The 23,396-nt window shown below is 44.4% G+C and overlaps 1 protein-coding gene across 1 annotated transcript in view; it reads left to right on the plus strand.

Annotated features, from left to right (window-relative positions):
• The first annotated feature begins 3,056 nt into the window (after nucleotides 1-3,056).
• gsg1l (gsg1-like) overlaps nucleotides 3,057-23,396 on the plus strand; it is a 413,877-nt gene continuing 393,537 nt past the window's right edge. Inside the window, exon 1 of the mRNA XM_068055680.1 lies at nucleotides 3,057-3,351. Within this exon, the coding sequence (XP_067911781.1) occupies nucleotides 3,057-3,351 (295 nt within the window). The remainder of the gene's footprint in view (nucleotides 3,352-23,396) is intronic.

Below are 23,396 nucleotides of genomic sequence, written 5' to 3' on the forward strand. Positions count from 1 at the left end.
CAGAGGAGATTTACTAGGATGTTGCCTGGTATGGAGGGAAGGTCTTACGAGGAAAGGCTGAGGGACTTGAGGTTGTTTTCATTAGAGAGAAGGAGGAGAAGAGGTGACTTAATAGAGACATATAAGATAATCAGAGGGTTGGACAGGGTGGATAGTGAGAGCCTTTTTCCTCGGATGGTGATGGCAAACACGAGGGGACATAGCTTTAAGTTGAGGGGTGATAGATATAGGACAGATGTCAGAGGTAGTTTCTTTACTCGGAGAGTAGTAGGGGCGTGGAACGCCCTGCCTGCAACAGTAGTAGACTCGCCAACTTTAAGGGCATTTAAGTGGTCATTGGATAGACATATGGATGAAAATGGAATAGTGTAGGTCAGATGGTTTCACAGGTCGGCGCAACATCGAGGGCTGAAGGGCCTGTACTGCGCTGTAATGTTCTATGTTCTATTCCATTACAGTGATTCATGCACCTCTTCTTTCCCTCTTTGTATAAGAAGTGAGCACAAAACACCAGCGAGAGGCAGAGAACTGGAGGGGGCCCTCCACAGACCTCACAACTCCATCTGGTGTTGATATGGAATCTGCTGTATTGTTGTTGGGCTTCAGTATTGGGGTTTCTGATGGTTGTCATGAGCCACGTCTACAGTGGGTTCCCATGTTGCCTAGCAGCCACTGCTTAAGTCTGCCTCCAGGTCTGAAGCAGACAGGAAGTGTGGACTGCGGCAGGATGAACACATCATGGCAGCTTTCTGGGAACCTGGTGTACATCTGTATAAACATCTTTTTGTGTTTACACACCAGCTGCTCATAGATGCAGTGGCAGCCCTCACAGTAAATAATCATTTCTGGGTAATCTGGGGGTGCCCGATTGCCACATAAGTGGAGTCAACAATTCCCATCACCTGTATGACGCCAACCAGAACCACAAACCCAAGCACCTGCTCATTCTGACTGGCATCATCGTCGGCACAGTTGACATCATTGCCTCCCTGCAAACAACCCATCAGTCACCTGTCTAATGTATTTATGGGCGTCAGACTGAAAGATCCTGGACATGTCTCCGACAGGGCCCTGGATGGATCTGGAAGCAAAACAGTTGAAGACAGTGGTGATTGACAGCTGCTAGTAACACCTGGCTATCAGGCAGCAGGTCCTCTTCAGATGTTTAACATCAACTGATGTGACATCTTGAGACACTGGTGTTGAGACAGGTCAAGGAAACTCAGTCTCTGCCTGTAGATAAAGTTTTGTGGGTTTTGCCTCAGAATCACAGAATTGTTACAGCACAGAAGGAAGCCATTGGGCCCATCACGTCTGCGCTGGCTCTCCAAATGAGCACTTCACCTGGTGTCACTCCCCTGCTTTCTCCCTGTAACCCGACAAACTGCTTCTCTCTCTGCTATGGTCTGTGAGCACCAGGCTGGTGGGTGCTGTTGCTCGTTATCTTGGTTCTCATTTGAGGTCCAATCTAAGGCAGCATAAGTGGCACCAATCCTAATCTGACAGAACAAACCTCCAAGTGTAGAAAGTAAACTCTCAGTCAATGTACTGTGAATAAACTCTTTCAAGTTAGCAGGTAAGAAAGCAGCTGTGCACAATATTGAACATTGCTTGCAGTATTTCTATGAGATTGATTCAGCACCTCAATCGCTGCTCTGTTCTCAACGTGCTTTCACTGCTGAGTTTCAGGAAGCTCGTGAAACCCATGGACCGAGCAGTAAAGTCACAACTGTGTGTTGATATCACTCAAATTGAGTGATTAACATATGGTAATTGGCAAACCGCCTCTCCCGGGAGGGGGGTGGTTACACACACGCAACCTAAAGTGCTCAAATTAAATGTGGAGGTTGGTGAGTTGGAGTTGGCTTCCTGATGTGCTGACACTTTTTCCCTCAGTTTTAAACCCACAAACTCTCCCAGGTTAAAATTCAGTCCTAACTGTCAGCAATCACATATGTTTCCAGACAGGCAATGTAACCTAGCATGTGACAATACATTAATACCTGATTTGCTTCTGGGGTGATCGGGCCCTAAAATTAATTATTGCAATATCTAATCTCTGTCTAATGTTTATATATTGATACTGCCAGCCTCCTACATTAATAGTATTATCAGTATTAACTAACAATGCATTCAATCATTTCCAAACTCTTAATTGTAACAGCTTTACTTAAAAAAGACATAATGCTTGCTCGGTAGTATTCACCCAGTATTAATGACCTTCGCAGTTCGCATTACAATTTCTCTCTCAATGTGACAATTAATGAAACATACCGGGCATACGGCGGCAGTCACCTTTAAAAGACTTGAACCTTGTTTAAATAACGGTCCATTTCTGCTTTGAGCTGCCTTGAAAAACAGGCCCAGATTCTCATGATTTCTACAAATATATTTACTCCGTTTCTGTTAATTTTCCTTACAGTTCATTTTTTTGACAGGTAAACAGTTTAATTTTTGCAAACCATTCCTCCTAAAATCTCATTTTCATAAAATACCATATTCGTCTAAAATTACCTGTCACTCAGATTACTCAGTAATGTCTCTGATTTATAAGGTGATGTGATTCCAAATAAAATATAATTTATATATGAAAGAAATGGTTTATCTTGGGAAAGTGTACGGTAAATGTTGTGCTGCTTTAACACAATGAACACTTTGGCAGGATTTGGATGGACTTGGGTAAATATTCACGGAGAGTCCTGCACACCACCAGGTGACTGTCAAAGGGAGGCACTAGTCCCACTGCACCATGTGTTCAGCTGAAGATGATGCTGTGTCTCCAGGCTGGAGAGCGGCAACAGCCTTTTCCCGTCTGCTACCTTCATTCCTCATTCAATCTGGGACAGTTACCTGCCTGTTCATCACTGGCACCCCGGAGAAGGATATATACAGGAGGATTCTGACTTGAGTCAAGCGATGAATTGGCAGCAATAAATTGTTTTCCAGGTTTCTAGACAGACCAGGGAAAGTAGCTGTTTATTTAGTCTGAGGCTCTGGCCAGAAAGAGTCGCTCTCGATACGGGGAAAGTAGCAGGTAGCAGTCACTTAATGTTACAATGAAAACCACCAGAAAATGTAGAGCCATGCTAGCGGTGGGGTTAAACTTGGTGGCTCTTTTTTTCTCTACAACTGCTTTCATTACTACATACTGGTGTGAAGGAACCCAGAAAGTACCCAAACCAAACTGTAACAAGGAGATAAAATTGAACTGCATCAACTTTAACAGCACCGCGAACAGCTCCCATCCCAACCTGGTTCATTACAGCTGGGACACTGGAGACGATAGATTTTTCTTCCGCTATTTCCACACGGGGATTTGGTACTCCTGTGAAGAAAATATAAATGGTATCGGTGAGTGTGTTAATAAGCTAATCGTCTTTCCGTCGTTAGTCAGTATAAAGTCTGTTGATCAGCTTTCATGGTGAATCCTTACAGTTTTTATCAGTTAAAAGCACCAGAAATTGTGCATGAATAGTCAAAATACATATTTCATCTGTACAGGCACAGCTGTTCATTTTTCTACAGACTTATGTTCTGTCCGAAGTGTTTGTTCTACATCTAATTATGAAGATTATATTATATACTGTGCAACAAGAAAAGTAGGGCTTGTGTTGAGTCCCTGTTGTTAGTGTGTCCCGATAAAACTGTCAATAGTTTTCAGCTTTAGAGTGATGCCCATATCTCCAGTCAATCACCAGAACAGAGCGGTTTAGTTTAGTTTAGTTTAGAGATACAGCGGTATGGGGACACTGATTAAACCTTCAGCTGTTTCAAACTGCAAAATAGAATGAAAGGTCCAAGCTTCTGAGTGATTTAAACATGGGTTAAGCAGTCGCCCTTAACTTTTTTTTTTACCTGACATGCTGCTTTACTAACGGAATGTTAGTGGCCTGGACAATTACTGATTTAATTTATGGATGACGTTTGCTGGTAGGTCTTTAATTTTGTTTTTCTTAACCATTTGGTTGAGTAGTTGATTGAATTACAACTGCTACTTCTGTTTGTAGAGATGAAATTTCACAGATTATAAAGGTAGATTAGGAACACTAACAGTCTATGTTCAGGGATTGCTGTCAGCATTTTATTCAATTGCCAGAAAGTTTGTATCACTGAATGGAACAAAGTACATTGAAGATCATTCTGTTAATTTGATCTGTTTGGATTTAGATCTTGGGTTTACAAATTTAGTATTTTCTACTGGCATCCCACATTCCTTAAAAAATAAGTTTTACGTAGAAATTGCTGTCTGGCACAAAATACTGGTATTTTTCATTTAACATCAATTCCTGAACGTCTGGCATTCCCCTGATTCTCTCACATAGGAACTGAATCAGAGGAAATGGTTTTCCAGTTTTATGCAGGCGTTACAGTACTTATCGCCAAATTGTTTTAAAGCACTTGCTAGCTGGGTGGATAAGTGATTTCATTCCTTCCTTGTCCGGGACAGACAGAAGTCTTCCTATATTATCAAATGAGTGCTCTTCTTTGGAGATTCCTTATTATTACGGTGGTGGGCAATTAAACAACTAACGGGACAAGGAAGCTCCATAAACATCACCACCCTGAATGATGCTGGAGCCCAGCACTTGAATGCAAAAGACAAGGCTGAAGCATTTGCAACCATCTTCAGCCAGAAGTGCTAAGTGGATGATCCATCTCAGCCTACCCTGAGGTCCCCAACATCAGAGAAGCAAGTCTTCAACCAACTCAATCTGCTCTAAATGATATCAAAAAATGCAGAACACATTAGATATGGAAAAGGCTATGGGACCCGACAACATAACGGCTGTAGTACTGACGACTTGTGGTCCAGACCTAGCCACGCCTCCAGCCAAGCTGTTTCAGCAGAGCTACAACACTACCCAACAATGTGGAAAATTGCTCTGATACATCCTGTTCATAAAAAGCAGGACAAATCCAAAATGGTCAATTACTGTCCCATCAATCCATTCTGAATCATCAGCAGTATAATGGAAGGGGTTGTCGACAGTGCTATCAAGCAGTGCTTACTCAGCAATAACCTGTTCACTGATGCTCATTTTAGATTTTGCGAGGACCATTTGGCTTCAGACCTCATTACAGCCTTGGTCCAAACGTGGACAGAAGAGCTGAACTCCAGATGTGAGGTGGGAGTGACTGCTCTTGTCATCAGGGCAGCATTTGTCCCAGTATGACTTCAAGGAGCTAGAATAAAATTTGTAGTCAATGGGAATTGGAGGAAACTAGCTACAGTCATACCTAGCACAAATGAAAATGGTTGTGGTTGTTGGAGGCCAATCATCTCAGTCCCAAGACATCACTACAGGAGTTCCTCAGTGTAGTGTTCCAGGCCCAACCATCTTCAGCTGCTTCTTCAATGAACTTCCCTCCATCATAAGGTCAGAAATGGGGATGTTCGCTAAAGAATTCATAGTGTTTTGCAACTGCTCAGATATTGAAACAATGCATGCCTGCTTGCAGGAAGACCTGGACACCATTCAGGCTTGGGCTAATAAGTGGCAAATAACATTTGTGCCATACTAATGCCAGGCAATGACCATCTCCAACAAGAGAGAATTTAATGATCTCCCCTTGACATTCAATGGCAATACCATTGCTGAATCCTCCACTATCAACATCCTGGGGTTACCGTTGACCAGAAACTTAATTGGACCAACCACGTAAATACTGTAACTACAAGAGCAGGTCAGAGGATGGGAATTCTGCGGTGAGTAACTCTCTACCTGGCTCCCCAAAGCCGTTCCAAGGCACAGGTCAGGAGTGTGATGGTATATTCTCCACTTGCCTGGATGAGTGTAGCTCCAAAAACAGTCAAGAAATCTGACACTATCTAAGGACAAAGCAGCCCGCTTGGTTGGTACCCTATCCACCTTTAAACATTCACTCGCGCAACCACTGGCACACTGGCTGCAGTGTGCATCATGTTACAAGACACACTGCAGCAACTTGCCAAGGATCCTTCAACAGCCTGTTCCAAATCTGTGACCTCTATCATCCAGGCAGATTACCACCACCTTCTCAAGGGAATTAGGAATGGACAATAAATGCTGGCCTGTCCAGTGACACCCACATCCCATGATAAAATAAAAATAAATGTCTGAACTTTCTTTTATGGTACTATAGCTCAATGGAAATAAAACAAAGCATACATCATTTTAATATATATATAAAGTTGGAGCTACAACACAGTAACTCAAATTTGCTTTCTTCCCAAATTTATGTAATACCTGTACACATTTTGACCCAGTTTGAAAAAGTTGTTTTGAAGTATTGTCTTCTTACTGATGCTCACTGTCATCTATGAATCATGAGTAGATTTTAATTTAATTTAACTTTTTACAGTAAATATCCAGACTGCTTTGGGATAAAATACAAAGATTATAATCCTGGAAATGTAAAATAAATTGGCAACACTTTGGTCAGCATTCAAGAGAGAAAGATAGGCTGATGTTTTCTAAAGATTTGCATTGCAGAAATATTATGGCATTGTACAGGGCTTTGCTTTGTGTTATGATAAACTGGAAAATTTGTCAGCCTTGCAATTAATTATGATTAACGCACAAAGACACAAATGAGCACATAATTCTCATTACACTTTGGCTTATTTTAAAAGGCCGCTGAAGCTATTTTTCAGTGCAGTATTTGTCTCTGAACAGTAAGAAGCTGCTTCAGTAGAAATAACACTGTCTATTAACCCATGTTATTGACTATCAAGAACATTTGTAAACTTTAGTGATTCTGTTTGTGCACCTAATCATTTTATGTGCTTTTCTAAATGATTTTTTTCAGATGTTTGTATATAAAAACCAAAGGAAAGGTTTGTCAAAATAATTTCACGGAGCAATTCCCCTCTTGTTTGCAGAGAAGCAAATCATTGTAGTGGGAGTTCCACATCTCCAACTGGTGGTGCCGCCATTTGATGATGTATGCGTAATTTTTGTACTCGAGACCAGAATGATCCTGGTAGTGCACTATGTTTTATGGTGAGCTGTGCTGACCACCTCATTAGACAGAAGCAGTTCCTTGTGTTTACACAAGAGGGCTTAAACCCACACTTGTCAGTTTGGGGGTGCTAGTTGGATCACATTTGGGGTTGGCTTGGTTTCAAGTTGATACGTCTTCTAAGTTATGGGAAATTGGAAGTAAATCCTCAACAACTGATATGGTAATTTGATATCTGAGCCAGGTAGGTGCACAGTACTTCAGGGCAGTATCTATAACTGAACAGATACCCTGTCTTATTATTGCCCTGGAGTGATAAATCAGTCAGTGAGGCATGGCATTTGGCTGACTACATTCTGGATAACTCTGAAATCCAATAATCTAAGAGGTAGGATGTTCGTAGCTGGATGAGCTGGAAAATCGTAAGCCTGCAGCTTGAGGAACTTTGGTTCAGATTTGATGAGCTGGAGTCTGAGTTTCGGACACTGCGATATATTAGGGAGGGGGAAAGTTACCTGGCCACTTTGTTCCAGGAGGCAGTCACATCGCTTAGGCTAGATACGTCTGATTTGGCCCATGGTCAAGGAGGGTGTGACTGCAAGTGAGGCAGGTATGGGAATCCAGAAGGTAGCACTGGAGGTGCCTCAGCCCTTGCAATTGTCCAACATGTTTGATGTTCTTGCAGCTTGTGTGGACAAGGGCAGAGACTGCAGGGAGGATAAGCAAACTGACCACAGCAATGTGGTGCAGGGGGCCATTCAAGTAGGGGGAGTTAAAAGGAATGTAGTTGTAGGTAACAGTATATTTAGGGGGATCGATGTGGTCTCTGCAGCCAAGATCATGAGTCCCGACGGCTGTGTTGCCTGCCCAGTGCCAGGATTAAGGACACCACCTCGGGGCTGGAGAGGAACTTGAAGAGGGAGGGGAAGGATCCAGTTGTCGTGGTCCACATGAGTACCAACGACATAGGTAGGACTAAGAAGGATGTTCTGGTGAGGGATTATGTGCAGCTGGGGCTAAATTTAAAAGCAGAACCATAAAGGCAATGATCTCTGGATTATTACCTGAGCCGCAAGTAAATTGGCATAGGGTAAAATAAGATTAGAGAGTTAAACGAAATTGGCTGAGTGACAGGAAACAAAGCGTGGTGGTTAATGGATGTTTTTCGGGTGAGAAGAAGGTTTGTCGTGGAGTTCCCCAGGGATCAGTGTTGAGATCCTTACTTTTCCTGATGTATGTTAATGACCTAGACCTTGGTGTACAGGGCACAATTTCAAAGTTTGCAGATGATCCAAAACTTGGAAGCATTATGAACTGTGAGGAAGATAGTGTAGAACTTCAAAAGGACATAAACAAGTTGGTGGAATTGGCAGATGAAGTTCAATGCAGAGATATGTGAAGTGATTCATTTTGGTCGGAAGAACATGGAGAAGAACATTATAGAATAAAGGGTACAATTTTAATGCGGGTGCAGGAGCAGAGGGGCCTAGATGTATATGTGTATAAGTCATTGAAGGTGGCAGGACAGGTTGAGAGAGCAGTTAATAAAGCATACAGTATCCTGCTTTATTAATGGGGGCCTAGAGTATAAGAGCAAGGAAGTTATGTTGAACTCATATAAAACACTAGTTGGCCTCAGCTGGAGTATTGTGTCCAGTTCTGGGTGCCGCACTTGAGGAAAGACATGAGGGTATTGGAGAGAGTACAGAAAAGATTCACGAGAATGGTTCCAGGATGGAGAATTTCAGTTGTGAAGATAGATTGGAGAAGTTTTCCTTGGAGAAGAGAAGGCGAGGAGGTGATTTGATGGAGGTATTCAAAATCATGAGGGGTCTGGACAGAGTAGATAGAGAGAAACTGTTCCCACTCATGAAAGGATTGAGAATGAGAGGGCACAGATTTAAAGTATTTGGTAAGAGAAGCAAAAGTGACATGAGGAAAAGCTTTTTCATGCAGAGAGTGGTTAAGGTCTGGAATGCACTGCCTGAGGGAATTACAAATTTATATGAAAAGGAAGAATGTGCAGGGATATGGGGAGAAGGCGGGGGAGTGGAATTGAGGGAGCTGCTCTTTCAGAGAGCCGGTGCAGACACGGCGGGCTGAATGGCCTCCTTCTGCGCTGTAACGATCCTGTGAAATGCGTGGCTTAAAGATTGGTGTGACAGAGGTGGGTTTTAATTCATGGGGTATTGGCACCAGTACTGGGGAAAGAGGGAGCTGTTCCATTGGGATGGCCTTCACCTGAACAGCACTGGGACCAGTGTCCTCGTGAATCATATAACTAGTTTGGTAGAGAGGGCTTTAAATTAAATATTTGGGGAGGGTTTATGTGAGGGGAGATTTGGAACTTTAAAGGGAAAGGATAAGGAAATAATGCAGGATAATGATACAGATTTAAAAAACAGTGTGACAGGAAAGCACAGAATGTACAAACAAGAATGCACCAACAAATAAGGTCAGAGTAAGCAAAAATAGTAAGACAGAATTAAAGTCTCTTGTTATGAATGCTGCGAGCATTCAGATACAGATGGATCAATTGATAGCGCAAATAGAAATAAATGAGAATGATAGGCATTACAGAGACATGGTTGCAAGGTGAACAAGGCTGGGACATGAGTAGTTATGCGTATTTGACACACTTTGGAAGGACAGGAGGCAAGGAAAAGGAGGTGGGGTAGCTCTGTTAATAAAGGATGAGATCAAGTGAGAAATGATTTTGGTTCAGAAGATCAAGATTTCCAATCCATTTGGGTGAAGATAAGAAATAGCAAAGGAAAGAAATCGCTGGTGCAATTTTAATTTAACTGGGCAAACCAAATTGGCAAAGGTAGCCTGGAGAATGAATTCATAGACTATATTCGGGACAGTTTCTTAGAACAATAAGTTCCAGAACCTACCCGGGACCAGGCTATTTTGGACCTGGTAATGTGTAATGAGTCAGGATTAAATTAAGACCTCAAAGTAAATGATCCACTAGGCAAGAGTGATCCTAGCATGATAGAATTCCCCATTCAGTTTGAGGGTGACAAATGTGGGTCCAACACTAGAGTCTTAAACTTAATTAAAAGCAATTACAAGGGTATGAAGACAGAGTTGGTTAAAGTGAACAGGGAAACTAGGTAAATCAATAAAGAAGCAATAGCAGACATTGAAACAGATATACTCCATTTGAGGAAGAAAGACTCTACCAGAATGATGCATCATCCGTGGCTAACTAAGGATGTTGAGGGTGGTATCAAATTGAAAGAAAAGGCATACCATGCCGTGAAGATTAGTGGTAGGCCAGAAGATTGGGAACATTTTAGAAACCAATAAAGGATGACTGACTAAATGATAGAGGGAGCAATTGAGGTCATGAGGCAAAACTAGTCAGAAATATAAAAACAGTAAAAGTGTGCACAAATACATAAAAAGGAAAAGAGTAGCTAAAATGAGCATTGGTCCCTTAGAGGGTGGGACTGGGGAATTAATAATGGAAAACCAGGAAATGGCAGAGGCTTTGAACGAGTATTTCGTATGCATCTTCACTGTAGAAGACACAAGAAGCATCCCAAGGATAGTAGAAAATCAGGAGTTAAAAGGGAGGGAGGAACTTAAAACAATCATGATCACTAGAAAAAAAATAATGGGAATACTAATGGGACTAAAGGCTGACAGGTCCCCTGGAACTGATGGCCTGCATTGAAGGGTCTTAAAGGAAGTGGCTGCAGAGATAGTGGATGCATTGGTTGTAATATTCCAAAATTCCCTAGATTCTGGAAAGGTCCCAGCATATTGCAAAACCACAAATGTAACACCTCTGTTCAAGAAAGGAGGGAGACAGGAAGCATGAAACTATAAGGCTATAATAATGAAGGATCACTGACCTGAAACATCAACTCTGCTCATCTCTCCCCAGATGCTGCCAGACCTGCTGAGTATTTCCAGCATTTCTTGTTTTTATTTCAGATTTCCAGCATCTGCAGTATTTTGCTTTTATTAAACTATAAGGCTAACTGGCCAACGTCTGTCATTGGGTAAGTTCTCAAGTCCATTCTTAAAGAAGTAGTAGCAGGACATCTAGAAAATCACAATACAATCATGGTTTTGTGAAAGGGAAATCGGATTTGACAAATTGAATAGCGTTCTTTGAGAATATAACAAGCAGGGTGGATAAAGCGGATCCAGTAGATGTAGTTTAATTGGATTTCCAAAAGGCATTTGATAAGGTGCCACGCAAAAGGTTACTGCACAAGATAAGAGCTCATGATGTTGGGGGTGATTATATTAGCATTGATAGAGGATTGGCTAACTACCAGGAAACAGAGAAACAGGAGAAATTGGTCATTTTCAGGATGGCAAACTGTAACTAATGGAGTGCCACAGGGATCAGTGCTGGGGCCTCAACTATTTACAATCTATATGAATGACTTGGATGAAAGGGCCCACTGTATTGCAACCAAATTTGCTGACGATATGAAAATAGGTAGGAAAGCAAGTTGTAAGGAGGATATAGAGTCTGCAAAGGGATATAGATAGGTTAGGAGAGTGGGCAAAAATTTGGAAGATGGAATATAATGTGGGAAAATGTGAGGTTGTCCACTTTGGCAGGAAGAATAGAAAATCAGAAGGTTATTTAAATAGCGAGACTACAGAATTCTGCAGTACAGAGGGACCTGGGGGTCCTTCTACATGAATCACAAAAAGTTTTTTTTTATTCATTCAGGGATGTGGGTGTCGCTGGCTAGGCCAGCATTTATTGCCCATCCCTAACTGCCCTTGACAAGGTGGTGGTGAGCTGCCTACTTAAACCGCTGCAGTCCATTTGGGGTAGGTATACCCACAGGGCTGTTAGGAAGGGAGTTCCAGGATTTTGACCCAGCGACAGTGAAGGAACGGTGATATAGTTCCAAGTCAGAATGGTGTGCGACTTGGAGGGGAACTTGCAGGTGGTGGTGTTCCCATGCATTTGCTGCCCTTGTCCTTCTAGTTGGTAGAGGTCACAGGTTTGGAAGGTGCTATCTGAGGAACCTTGCTGCATTGCTGCAGTGCATCTTGTAGATGGGACACACTGCTGCCACTGTGCGTCGGTGGTGGAGGGAGTGAATGTTTGTGGATGGGGTGCCAATCAAGCGGGCTGCTTTGTCCTGGATGGTGTCGAGCTTCTTGAGTGTTGTTGGAGCTGCACCCATCCAGGCAAGTGGAGAGTTTTCCATCACACTCCTAACTTGTGCCTTGTAGATTGTGGACAGGCTTTGGGGGTCAGGAGGTGAGTTACTCGTCTCAGGATTCCTAGCCTCTAACCTGCTCTTGTAGCCACAGTATTTATCTGGTCAATGGTGGCCCCTAGGATGTTGATAGTGGGGGATTCAGCGATGGTAATGCCGTTGAATGTCAAGGGATAATGGTTAGAATCTCTCTAGTTGGGGATGGTCATTGCCTGGCACTTGTGTGGCACGAATGTTACTTGCCACTTATCAGCCCAAGCCTGGATATTGTCCAGGTCTTGCTGCATTTCTACACGGACTGCTTCAGTATCTGAGGAGTTACGAATGGTGATGAACATTGTGCAATCATCAGCGAACATCCCCACTTCTGACCTTATGATTGAAGGTAGGTCATTGATGAAGCAGCTGAAGACGGTTGGGCCTAAGACACTACCCTGAGGAACTCCTGCAGTGATGTCCTGGAGCTCAGATGATTGACCTCCAATAACCACAACCATCTTCCTTTGCACTAGGTATGACTCCAGCCGGCGGAGGGTTTTCCCCCTGATTCCCATTGACGTCAGTTTTGCTAGGGCTCCTTGATGCCATACTCGGTCAAATGCTGCCTTGATGTCAAGGGCAGTCACTCTCACCTCACCTCACCTCTTGAGTTCAGCTCTTTTGTCCATGTTTAAACCAAGGCTGTAATGAGGTCAGGAGCTGAGTGGCCCTGGCGGAAACCAAACTGAGCGTCACTGAGCAGGTTATTGCCAAGCAAGTGCCGTTTGATGGCACTGTTGATGACACCTTCCATCACTTTACTGATGATTGAGAGTAGGCTGATGGGGCGGTAATTGGCCGGGTTGGACTTGTCCTGCTTTTTGTGTACAGGACATACCTGTGCAATTTTCTGCATTGCAGGGTAGATGCCAGTGTTGTAGCTGTACTGGAACAGCTTGGCTAGAGGCACTGCAAGTTCTGGAACATAGGTCTTCAGTACTATTGCCGGAATATTGTCAGGCCCCATAGCTTTTGCAGTATCCAGTGCCTTCAGTCATTTCTTGATATCACGCGGAGTGAATCGAATTGGCTGACATTTGGCATCTGAGATGCTGCGGACTTCAGGAGGAGGCTGAGATGGATCATCAACTTGGCACCTCTGGCTCAAGATTGTTGCAAATGCTTCAGCCTTATCTCTCGCACAGATGTGCTGGGCTCCGCCATCATTGAGAATGGGGATATTTGTGGAGCCACCTCCTACAGTTAGTTGTTTAATTGTCCACCACCATTCATGGCTGGATGTGGCAGGACTGCAGAGCTCAGATCTGATCTGTTGGTTATGGGATCGCTTAGCTCTGTCTACCACATGCTGTTTACGCAGTTTGGCACACAGATAGTCCTGTGTTGTAGCTTCACCAGGTTGACACCTCATTTTGAGGTATGCCTGGTGCTGCTCCTGGCCTGCCCTCCTGCACTGTTCATTGAACCAGGGTTGGTCTCCTGGCTTGATGGTAATGGTTGAGTGGGGGATATTCCAGGCCATGAGGTTACAGATTGTAGTTGAGTACAAATCTGCTGCTGCTGATGGCCCACAGTGCCTCATGGATGCCCAGTTTTGCATTGCTAGATCTGTTCGAAATCTATCCAATTTAGCATGGTGATAGTGCCACACAACACGATGGACGGTATCCTCAATGTGAAGGCGGGACTTCGTCTCCACAACGACTGTGCGGTGGTCACTCCTACCAATACAGTCATGGACAGAAGCATCTGCAGCAGGCAGATTGGTGAGGACGAGGTCAAGTATGTTTTTCCCTCGTGTTGGTTCCCTCACCACCTGCCGCAGACCCAACCTATGTCTTTTAGGACTCGGCCAGCTCAGTCAATGCTACCGAGCCACTCTTGGTGATGGACATTGAAGTCCCCCACCCAGAGTAAATTTTGTGCCCTTGTCACCCTCAGTGCTTCCTCCAAGTGGTGTTCAACATGGAGGAGTACTGACTCATCAGCTGAGGGAGGGCGGTATGTGGTAATCAGTAGGAGGTTACTTTGCCCATGTTTGACCTGATGCCATGAGACTTCATGGGATCCGGAGTCGATGTTGAGGACTCCCAGGGCAGCTCCCTCCCTACTGTATACCACTGTGCCACCACCTCTACTGGGTCTGTCCTGCCGGTGGGACAGGACATACCCGGGGATGGTGATGGCAGTGTCTGGGACATTGTCTGTAAGGTATGATTCTGTGAGTATGACTGTCAGGCTGTTGCTTGGACTAGTCTGTGGGACAGCTCTCCCAACTTTGGCACAAGCCCCCAGATGTTAGTAAGGAGGACTTTGCAGGGTCAACAGGGCTGGGTTTGCCTTTGTCGTTTCCGGTGCCTAGGTCGATGCCGGGTGGTCCGTCCGGTTTCATTCCTTTTATTGACTTCGTAGCAGTTAGGTACAACAGTGTGGCTTGCTAGGCCATTTCAGAGGGCATGCAAGAGTTAACCACATTGCTGTGGGTCTGGAGTCACATGTAGGCCAGACCAGGTAAGGACAGCAGATTTCCTTCCCTAAAGGACATTAGTTAGCATGTAAGTAATTAAGGCAATTGGAATGTTGGCTTTTATTGCAAGGTGGGGCGGAGTGTAAAAGTAGGGAAGTCTTGCTACAGCTGTACAGGGCATTGGTGAGGCCGTACCTAGAGTACTGTGTCGAGTTTTGGTCACCTTATTTAAGGAGAGACATAGTTGCATTGGAAGCAGTTCAGAGACGGTTAACTGGGCTGATTCCTGGGATGAGGGGTTTGTCTTATGAGGAAAGGTTGAGCAGGTTGGACCTATACTCAGAGTTTAGAAGAATGAGAGGTGATCTTATTGAAATGTATAAGATTCTGAGGGATCTTGACAGGGAAGGGTGCTGAAGGGAATCTCGAACTAGAGGGCACAGGTCCCCCATTTAAGATGGAGATGAGGAATTGTTTTCTCTGAGGGTCGGTAGTCTTTGGAATGCTCTTCCCCAGCGAGTGGTAGAGGCTGAGTTATTGAATATATTCATGGCTGAGTTCAACAGATTTTTGATACCAGGGAGTCAAAGGTTATGGTGAACAGGCAAGAAAGTGGAGTTAAGACCACAATCAGATCAGCCATTTTCTTATTGAATGGCGGAGCAGGCTCGAGGGGCTGAATGGCCTACTCCCGCTCCTATTTCTTATGAGTTCTAGACACAAAGGTGTGTTCATAAGAAATAAAACATGAGATAAAAAGAAAAACTATAATGCTGGAAATCAAGTGATGTGTTTGTTGTTGCAGGATTCTAAAAGGACTAGCAAGTGTAAACATGACGAGCTATATCATCGTGTCCAGAAGAGCAGAACCAGAGGACACAGCCTGAGTATGAAGGGGGAAAATTTCAAAACTAATCTGTGCAAACAATTTGGGCCTGATTTTAACTGTGTAAGTGAATGGGTTTTAAGTGAGTCTATTTCAGTGAGGGAGTGATCAACCTATGGAACAAGTTCCCCAGTGATGGGGCAAAAATAGTATTGATTCATTCAAATGTAAAATTAGGAAGATTTCCTACAGCAAATAATATTTTGGGGTACAGTATGTGAGTAATTTGAGATGTAATGTGGTAATTGTAGCATGTTTAGAAGAAAAAATGCAATTTTGGGACCTTTGTTTCTCAAATATTTCCATCACTAGGATTTTCTTCGCCTCATGTCTGGGTGCATTGTGGTCTAATTAATTCCAGCAATCAATCTCTCTCAATCAAACATCCAATATTATTGTATCAGGTGACTATCAGGATAGTAAAAGGCAAATTAGATTATTTTTTTTGATTATTCATTCATGGGCTGTGGGTGTTGCTGGCTAGGCCAGCATTTATTGCCCATCCCTAATTGCCCTTGAGAAGGTGGTGGTGAGCTGCCTTCTTGAACCGCTGCAGTCCATGTCGGGTAGGTATACCCACAATGCTGTTCGGAAGGGAGTTACAGGTTTTTGACCCAGTGACAGTGAAGGAATGGCGATATAGTTCCAAGTCAGGATGATGTGTGGCTTGAAGGGGAACTTGCAGGTGGTGGTGTTCCATGCATCTGCTGCCCTTGTCCTTCTAGGTGGTAGGGTTTGGAAGGTGTTTTAGAAGGACGCTTGGCGAGTTACTGTAGTGCATCTTGTAGATGGTACACACTACTGCCACTGTGTGTCAGTGATGGACGGAGTGACTGTTTAAGATTGTGTATGAGGGGCTGATCAAGTGGGCTGCTTTGTGCTGAATGGTGTCGAGCTTCTAAAGTGTTGTTGGAGCTGCACCCATCCAGACAAGTGGAGAGTATTTCATCACACTCCTGATTTGTGCCATGTAATTGCTGGACAGACACTGGGGAATCAGGAGGTGGGCTACTCGCCACAGAATTCCCAAACTTTGACCTGCTCTTGAAGCCACATTATTTATGGCTGGCTGGTCCAGTTCAGTTTCTGGTCAATGGTAACCCCAGGATGTTGATAGTGGGTGACTCAGCAATGGTAATGCTGTTGAATGTCAAGGGGAGATGGTTAGATTCTGTCTTGTTGGAGATGGTCATTACCTGGCACTTGTGTGGTGCCAATATTACTTGCCACTTATCAGCCCAAGCCTATAAGTTGTCTAGGTCTTGCTGCGTGTAGTCACGGACTGCTTCAGTATCTGAGGAGATGTGAAGAGAACCGAACACTGTAAATTCTTCAATGAATATCTGCACTTCTGACCTTGTGTTGTAGGAAAGGTCATTGATGAAGCAGCTGAAAATGGTTGGGCCTAGGACACAATCCTGAGGAACTGCTGCAGTGACGTCTTGGGACTGAAATGATTGACCAACAACAACCATAACCACCATCTTTTATGCTAGGTATGCCTCAAAATAGTGGAGAGTTTTCCCCTGATTTCCATCTTGGTGCCATGCACTATCAGATGCTGCCTTGATGTCACTGTCACCTCCCCTCTGGAACTCAGCTCTTTTGTCCGGGTTTGGACCAAGCCTGTAATGAGGATTGAAGCTGAGTGGCCCTGACAGAATCCAAACTGAGCATCAGCGATCAGGTTATTGCTGAGTAAGTGCAGCTTGATAGCAGTGTCAACGGCACCTTCCATTACTTTGCTGATGATTGAGAGTAGATTTGATGGGGTGGTAATTGGTCAGATTGGATTTGTTCTGTTTTTGTGTACAGGTCACATTGGGCAATTTTCCATATTGTCAGGAAGATGCCAGTATTGTAGCTGTACTGGAACAGCTTGGCTCGGGGCATGGCAGGTTCTGGAGCACAAGTCTTCAGTATCACAGCCAGGATGTTATCAGCGCCCTTGGACTTTTCTGTATCTAGTGCCTTCAGCCATTTCTTGATATCACAAAAAGTGAATTGAATTGGCTGAAGACTGGCATCTGTGATCCTGGAGACCTCAGGAGGAGGCCGAGATGGATCATCAACTCGGCACTTCTGGCTGAAGATGGTTGCAAATGCTTCAGCCTGGATTTTTGCACTGACATACTGGGCTCCCTCATCATTGAGGGTGGGATGTCTTTGGAGCCTTACCACTCGGAGGTGGTAAGCACAACCACGGTTTAAAAAGGGGATGAACCCTGTTGCGGTCAAAAGAGGAAGGAAAAGAGGGGAGCTTGAGACCCCCTCCTCAACTGGCCGTAACAATGGTAATGTTGGAGTGAGGGATTTGCTGGGCTATGAGGTTACAGATTATAGTTGAATACAATTCTACTGCTGCTGATTGCCCACAGCAGCTCATGGAAACCCCGTTCAGAGTTGCTATATCTGATTTGAATTAATCCCATTTAGCACGTTGGTAGTGCTGCACCACACAATGGTGACTATCCTCAATCTGAAGAAGGGCCTTGGTTTCCACAAGGACTGTGCAGTGGTCACTCCTCCCAATACTGCTGTAGACAGCTGCATCTGTAACAAGTCGATTGGGGAGGACGAGGCGCAGTGGTTAGCACCGCAGCCTCACAGCTCCAGCGACCTGGGTTCAATTCTGGGCACTGCCTGTGTGGAGTTTGCAAGTTCTCCCTGTGTCTGCGTGGGTTTCCTCCGGGTGCTCCGGTTTCCTCCCACATGCCGAAGACTTTCTGGTTGATAGGTAAATTGGCCATTATAAATTGCCCCTAGTATAGGTAGGTGGTAGGGAAATATAGGAACAGGTGGGGATGTGGTAGGAATATGGAATTAGTGTAGGATTAGTGTAAATGGGTAGTTGATGGTCGGCACAGACTCGGGCCGAAGGGCCTGTTTCAGTGCTGTATCTCTAAAACTAAAAAAACTAAAACTAAAAAACATAAATGCTGAAAATACTGAGCAGGTCAGGCAGCAACATCAGAGAGAGAAACAGTTAAAGGGCTGAAGTTTACCACAGGCTTTGGAATTGCAATGTTGAGGCAGGAAGCGAGTCCTGAGCCCGCGCTTGCCGGCAGCAAGACTGATGTAGCGATTTCACTGCAGGTGACCTCCTAATTTGCCGCCTGTGGATCTGCCATCCAGTTAAGGACAGCGGGCAGAGCTCCTAATGCTGCAGGCGCAAACTGCAAGCCAGTGGCTCTAGAGCCTCTGCAGCCCCACTGGGAGAAGTGGGCGCTGCTGAGGCAGGCAGGAGATCTTGGGGCACCTCAAAATGGAGGTGTCCTTGGACAGGTCTGTAAAAATGATAATTTAGGGGGCCTAGCGTGGTAGGCCCCGTGGATTGGAGGGGAAACCACTCGGGGAGATTGTTGCGGATGTGGGGCTGTCTTTCCAGCCTGCAGCCCCCTCTGTGGGACATCAAACCTCTGGCTCAGATGGCCCCCTGGGCTACTGCAGCGAGGCCACCTCTATGAAGCTGGCGTCCTCTTCATGCCGCAGGAGGCTGCTCTACGTCGGCAAACTAACACCTTAAAATAAAATAAATAAAATGATAGAAAATAAAGAAAAGATAAAATAAAATATTTATTTTAATACCTAGTTCTACTAAGGTTTTATTCATAATTCTGAGGTATTTTTGTGTTGGTAACATTTCTTTTTATATCAGTAGAAAAAGGTCAACTAATAAATAAAGGAATAGCGGGGTTGCTTCAACCTTGAGAATGCACCTCCTGTACTATGTGGGAGCTCCAGGGTGCTTCCCGTATCCTGGAGAACCATTTGTGCAGGAAGTGTCATTAATTGAAGCAGCTTGAGCTCCAGGTTTTGGAACTTGAGCGGCAGCTGGCAACACTGCGGTGCATTCATGAGGATGAGAGCTACGTGGATAGAATATTTATAGATGTGGTCACCCCACAGCTTAAGACTACGTCGGGAGAGAGGGAATGGGTGACCACCAGACAGTCAAAAAGAATCAGGCAGGTCGTGCAGGAAACCCCTGAGTGCATCTCACTATCCCACAGGTATTCAGTTCTGAATACTGAGGAAAGTGATGGTTCATCTGAGGACTGCAGCCAGAGCCAGGTCCATGGCACCACGGGTGGGTACAGGGAAGACTGGAAGAGCTATAGTGATAGGTGATTCAATAGTCGGGAACAGACAGGCGTTTCTGTGGCCGCAGACGTGAATCCAGGATGGTGTGTTACCTCCCTGCTGCCAGGATCAAGGATGTCACTGAGCGGCTGCAGAGCATCCTGAAGGGGGAGAGTGACCAGCCAGTAGTCGTGGTCCACATCGGAACCAATGCCATAGGTAGAAAGAGGGATGTGGTCTTGCAGTCAGAATTTAGGGAGCTCCGTAAGAAATTAGCAAGCAGGACCTCAAAAGTAGTAATCACCAGATTACTCCCAGTGCCACGCGCAAGTGAGTATAGAAATAGAAGGATAAGACAGATGGATGTGTGGCTGGAAAGATGGTGTAGGAGGGAGGGCTTTAAATTCTTGTGACATTGGGACCGACTCTGGGGGAGATGGGACCTGTACAGGCTGGACGGGTTGCACCTGAACAGAGCCAGGACCGAATTCCTTACGGGACATTTTGCTGGTGCTGTTGGGGAGGGTTTAATTTGGCAGGGGGATGGGGACCTGAGGGTGGACTCAGTTGGGACAAAATCAGAAATTAAAATAAAAGGCAGAACATTAATGGATGAATCCGGAAGGCAGAGGAAACAAAGGTTAGAAAATAAAAAGAGTTTGGCAGTGCTCAAGGGTATCTATTTCAATGCAAGGAGTATAGCAAATAAAGCAGATGAGCTGAGGGCACAGATAGAAATGTGGCAGTATGATATCATAACTAGTACAGAAACATGGCTTAAGGAGGGACAGGAATGGCAGCTCAACGTGCCTGGTTACAGGGTTTTCAGACGCAATAGGGAGGGGGATACAAAAGGAGGGGGAGTGGCAATTTTGGTCAAAGAAACAATTACAGTTGTGAGGAGGGATGATCTGTTGGAAGGCTTGTCAAATGAGGCCATATGAATTGAGCTAAGGAACAAAAAAGGGGGCAATCACACTGCTGGGAGTGTACTATAGACCCCCAAACAGTCAAAGGGAGATAGAAGAGCAGATATGTAGGCAAATCTCTGAGAAGTGCAAGAACAATAGGGCAGTAATAGTAGGGGATTTTAACTACCCCAATATTAACTGGGATAGTTTTAGTGAGAAAGGAATTGAGGGAGCAGAATTCTTGAGGTGCATTCAGGAGAAACATTTGCCCAGTATGTAGCAAGTCCATCAAGAGAGGGCCAAGTTTTAGAATTAGTTTTAGGAAATGAAGATGGGAAGGTAGAAGGAGTGGCAGTGGGAGAGCATTTTGGTGGTAGTGGTCATAATTCAGTCAGTTTTAACATGATTATGGAAAAGGAGAAGGGTGTAACAGGAGTCCGAGTTCTCAATTGGGCCAAGGCCAATTTTACTAAGCTGAGGAGTGATTAAACAAAAGTGGACAGGAAACAGCTACTTGAAGGTAAATCAGTGTCAGAACAGTGGAAGGCATTCAAAGGGGAGTTTCGAGAGGTTCAGAGTAAACATGTTCCCACAAAGAAAGGGCATGAGGTGGCCAAATCTAGAGCCCCATGGATGTTAAGGAGCCAACAGGATAAGATAAGGCAGAAAAGGAAAGCTTATGTCCAACACTCAATACTACAGAAAGCTGAGAGGCGTATAGAAAATGGAGGGTTGAAATCAAAAAGGAAATTAGGAAAGCTAAGAGAGGGCATGAAAGAATATTAGCAAGCAAATCAAGGTGAACCCAAAGATGTTTTATCGATACATTAAACGTAAGAGGATAACTAAGGAAAAAGTATGGCCCATAAAGGACCAAAAAGGTACCCTATGTGTAGAGGCGGAAGATGTTGGTGGTGGTCTTAATGAATACTTTGCATCTGTCTACACAAAAGAGGGAGATGATGCAGATATTGTAGTTAAGGAAGAGGGGTGTGAAGTATTGGATATGATTATTATAGGGGCAGAGGAAGTATTAATGGGATTAGCATCATTGAAATTTGATAAATCACTAGGGCCAGCTGAAATGTACCCAAGACTGTTAAAAGAAGCAAGAGGGGAAATAGTAGAAGATCTGACCATCAATTCCGAGTCCTCACTGGACACAGGTGTGGTGCCGGAGCATTGGAGAACTGCTAACATTGTACCTCTGTTTAAAAAGGGAGCGAGGGATAGACCGAATAATTACAGACTGGTTGGTCTAACCTCTAGTAGGAAAACTATTGGAGTCTATTCTGAGAGACAGGCTAAACAGTCACTTAGAAAGGCACAGGTTAATCAAGGATAGTTAGCATGAATTTGTTAACGGGAGATCTTGTTTGACCAACTTGATCGAATTTTTTTGAAGTAACAAGGAAGATAGATAAGGGTAATGTATGTGGTCTACATGGATTTTAGCAAGGCTTTTGGCAAGGTCCCACATGGCAGACTAGTTTTTAAAATAAAAAAAAAAATCCCATGGGATCCAGGGAAATGCAGCAAGGTGGGTACAAAATTGGCTCAGTGGCAGGAAACAAAGGATAATTGTTTTTGCGACTGGAGGGCTGTTTCCAGTGGCATTCTGCAGGGCTCAGTACTGGGTTCTCTGCTTTATATATTAATGATTTGGCATAATCAAGAAGTTTGCAGATGACACAAAGATTGGCCGTCTGGTAGATAGCGAGGAGGATAGCTTTCGGCTGCAGGAAGATATTGATGGTCTGGTCAAATGGGCAGAGAAGTGGCAAAATGGAATTCAACCTGGAGAAGTGTCAGGTGATGCATTTGGAGAGGTCAAACAAGGCAAAGGAATACATGATTAATGGGGAAATACTGGGAAGTGTAGAGGAAGTGAGGGACCTTGGAGCGAATGTCCACAGATCCCTGAAGGTAGCAGGACAGGTCGATAAGGTGATTAAGAAGGCATATGGAATCCTTTCCTTTTAGTAGCCAAGGTATAGAATATAAGAGCAAGCAGGTTATGCTGGAACTGTATAAATCATTGGTTAGTCTACAACTTGAGTACTGTGTGCAGTCTGGACACCTCATTACAGAAAGGGTGTAATTGCATTAGAGGAGATTTACGAGGATGTTGCCAGAACTGGTAAAATGCAACTATGAGGAAAGATTGAATAGGCTGGGGTTGTTCTCCTTGGAACATAGAAGGCTGAGGGGAGATCTGATTGAAATGTACAAAATTTTGAGTGGAGGTGCAGGACCGATTCACTTTAGCAGGGAGGTCAGTGACGAGGGGGCATAGATTTAAAGTGATTGCTCGAAGGATTAGAGGGGAGATGAGGAAAAAGTTTTTCAACCAGAGGGTGGTGGGGGTCTGAAACTCACTGTCTGAAAGGGTAGTTGAGACAGAAACCCTCAACTCATTCAAAAGGAATCTAGATATGCACCTCAAGTGCCGTAATCTGCAGGGCTACGGACCAAGTGCTGGAAGTCGGGATTGGAATGGGTGGATCGTTTCTTGACTGGCACAGACACGATGGGCCAAGTGGCCTCTTTTTGTGTCATAAACTTTCTATGGTTCTATGAAAATACCAGCAGCCTTGTAAAATGGCCCTTAACGTCTTTAATTATGCAATTTGGCTGCCCACCTCCATGGAGGGGAAACAGTGCTACAGTGACTGATTGCCATCCCGCCACAGCTCCCAGCTATTTTCCGCCTCCCACCCCCCCACCTCCGTTCCCGCCGTTGGGGGCCAGTAAAATTCAGCCCAACATTTCAGCTCAATGTCCTTTGATCAGAACTCAGAAAAGTTAGAAGTATAATAGGCTTTAAGCAAGTGGGGGAGAGTAGAAAAAGTGCAAAAGGGAACAGGGTGGAAGATAGAAGAGTTTAAATGACAAGAGTT

Source organism: Heterodontus francisci, chromosome 24 (genome assembly GCF_036365525.1).
Source record: "Heterodontus francisci isolate sHetFra1 chromosome 24, sHetFra1.hap1, whole genome shotgun sequence".
Taxonomy (NCBI): Eukaryota; Metazoa; Chordata; class Chondrichthyes; order Heterodontiformes; family Heterodontidae; genus Heterodontus; species Heterodontus francisci.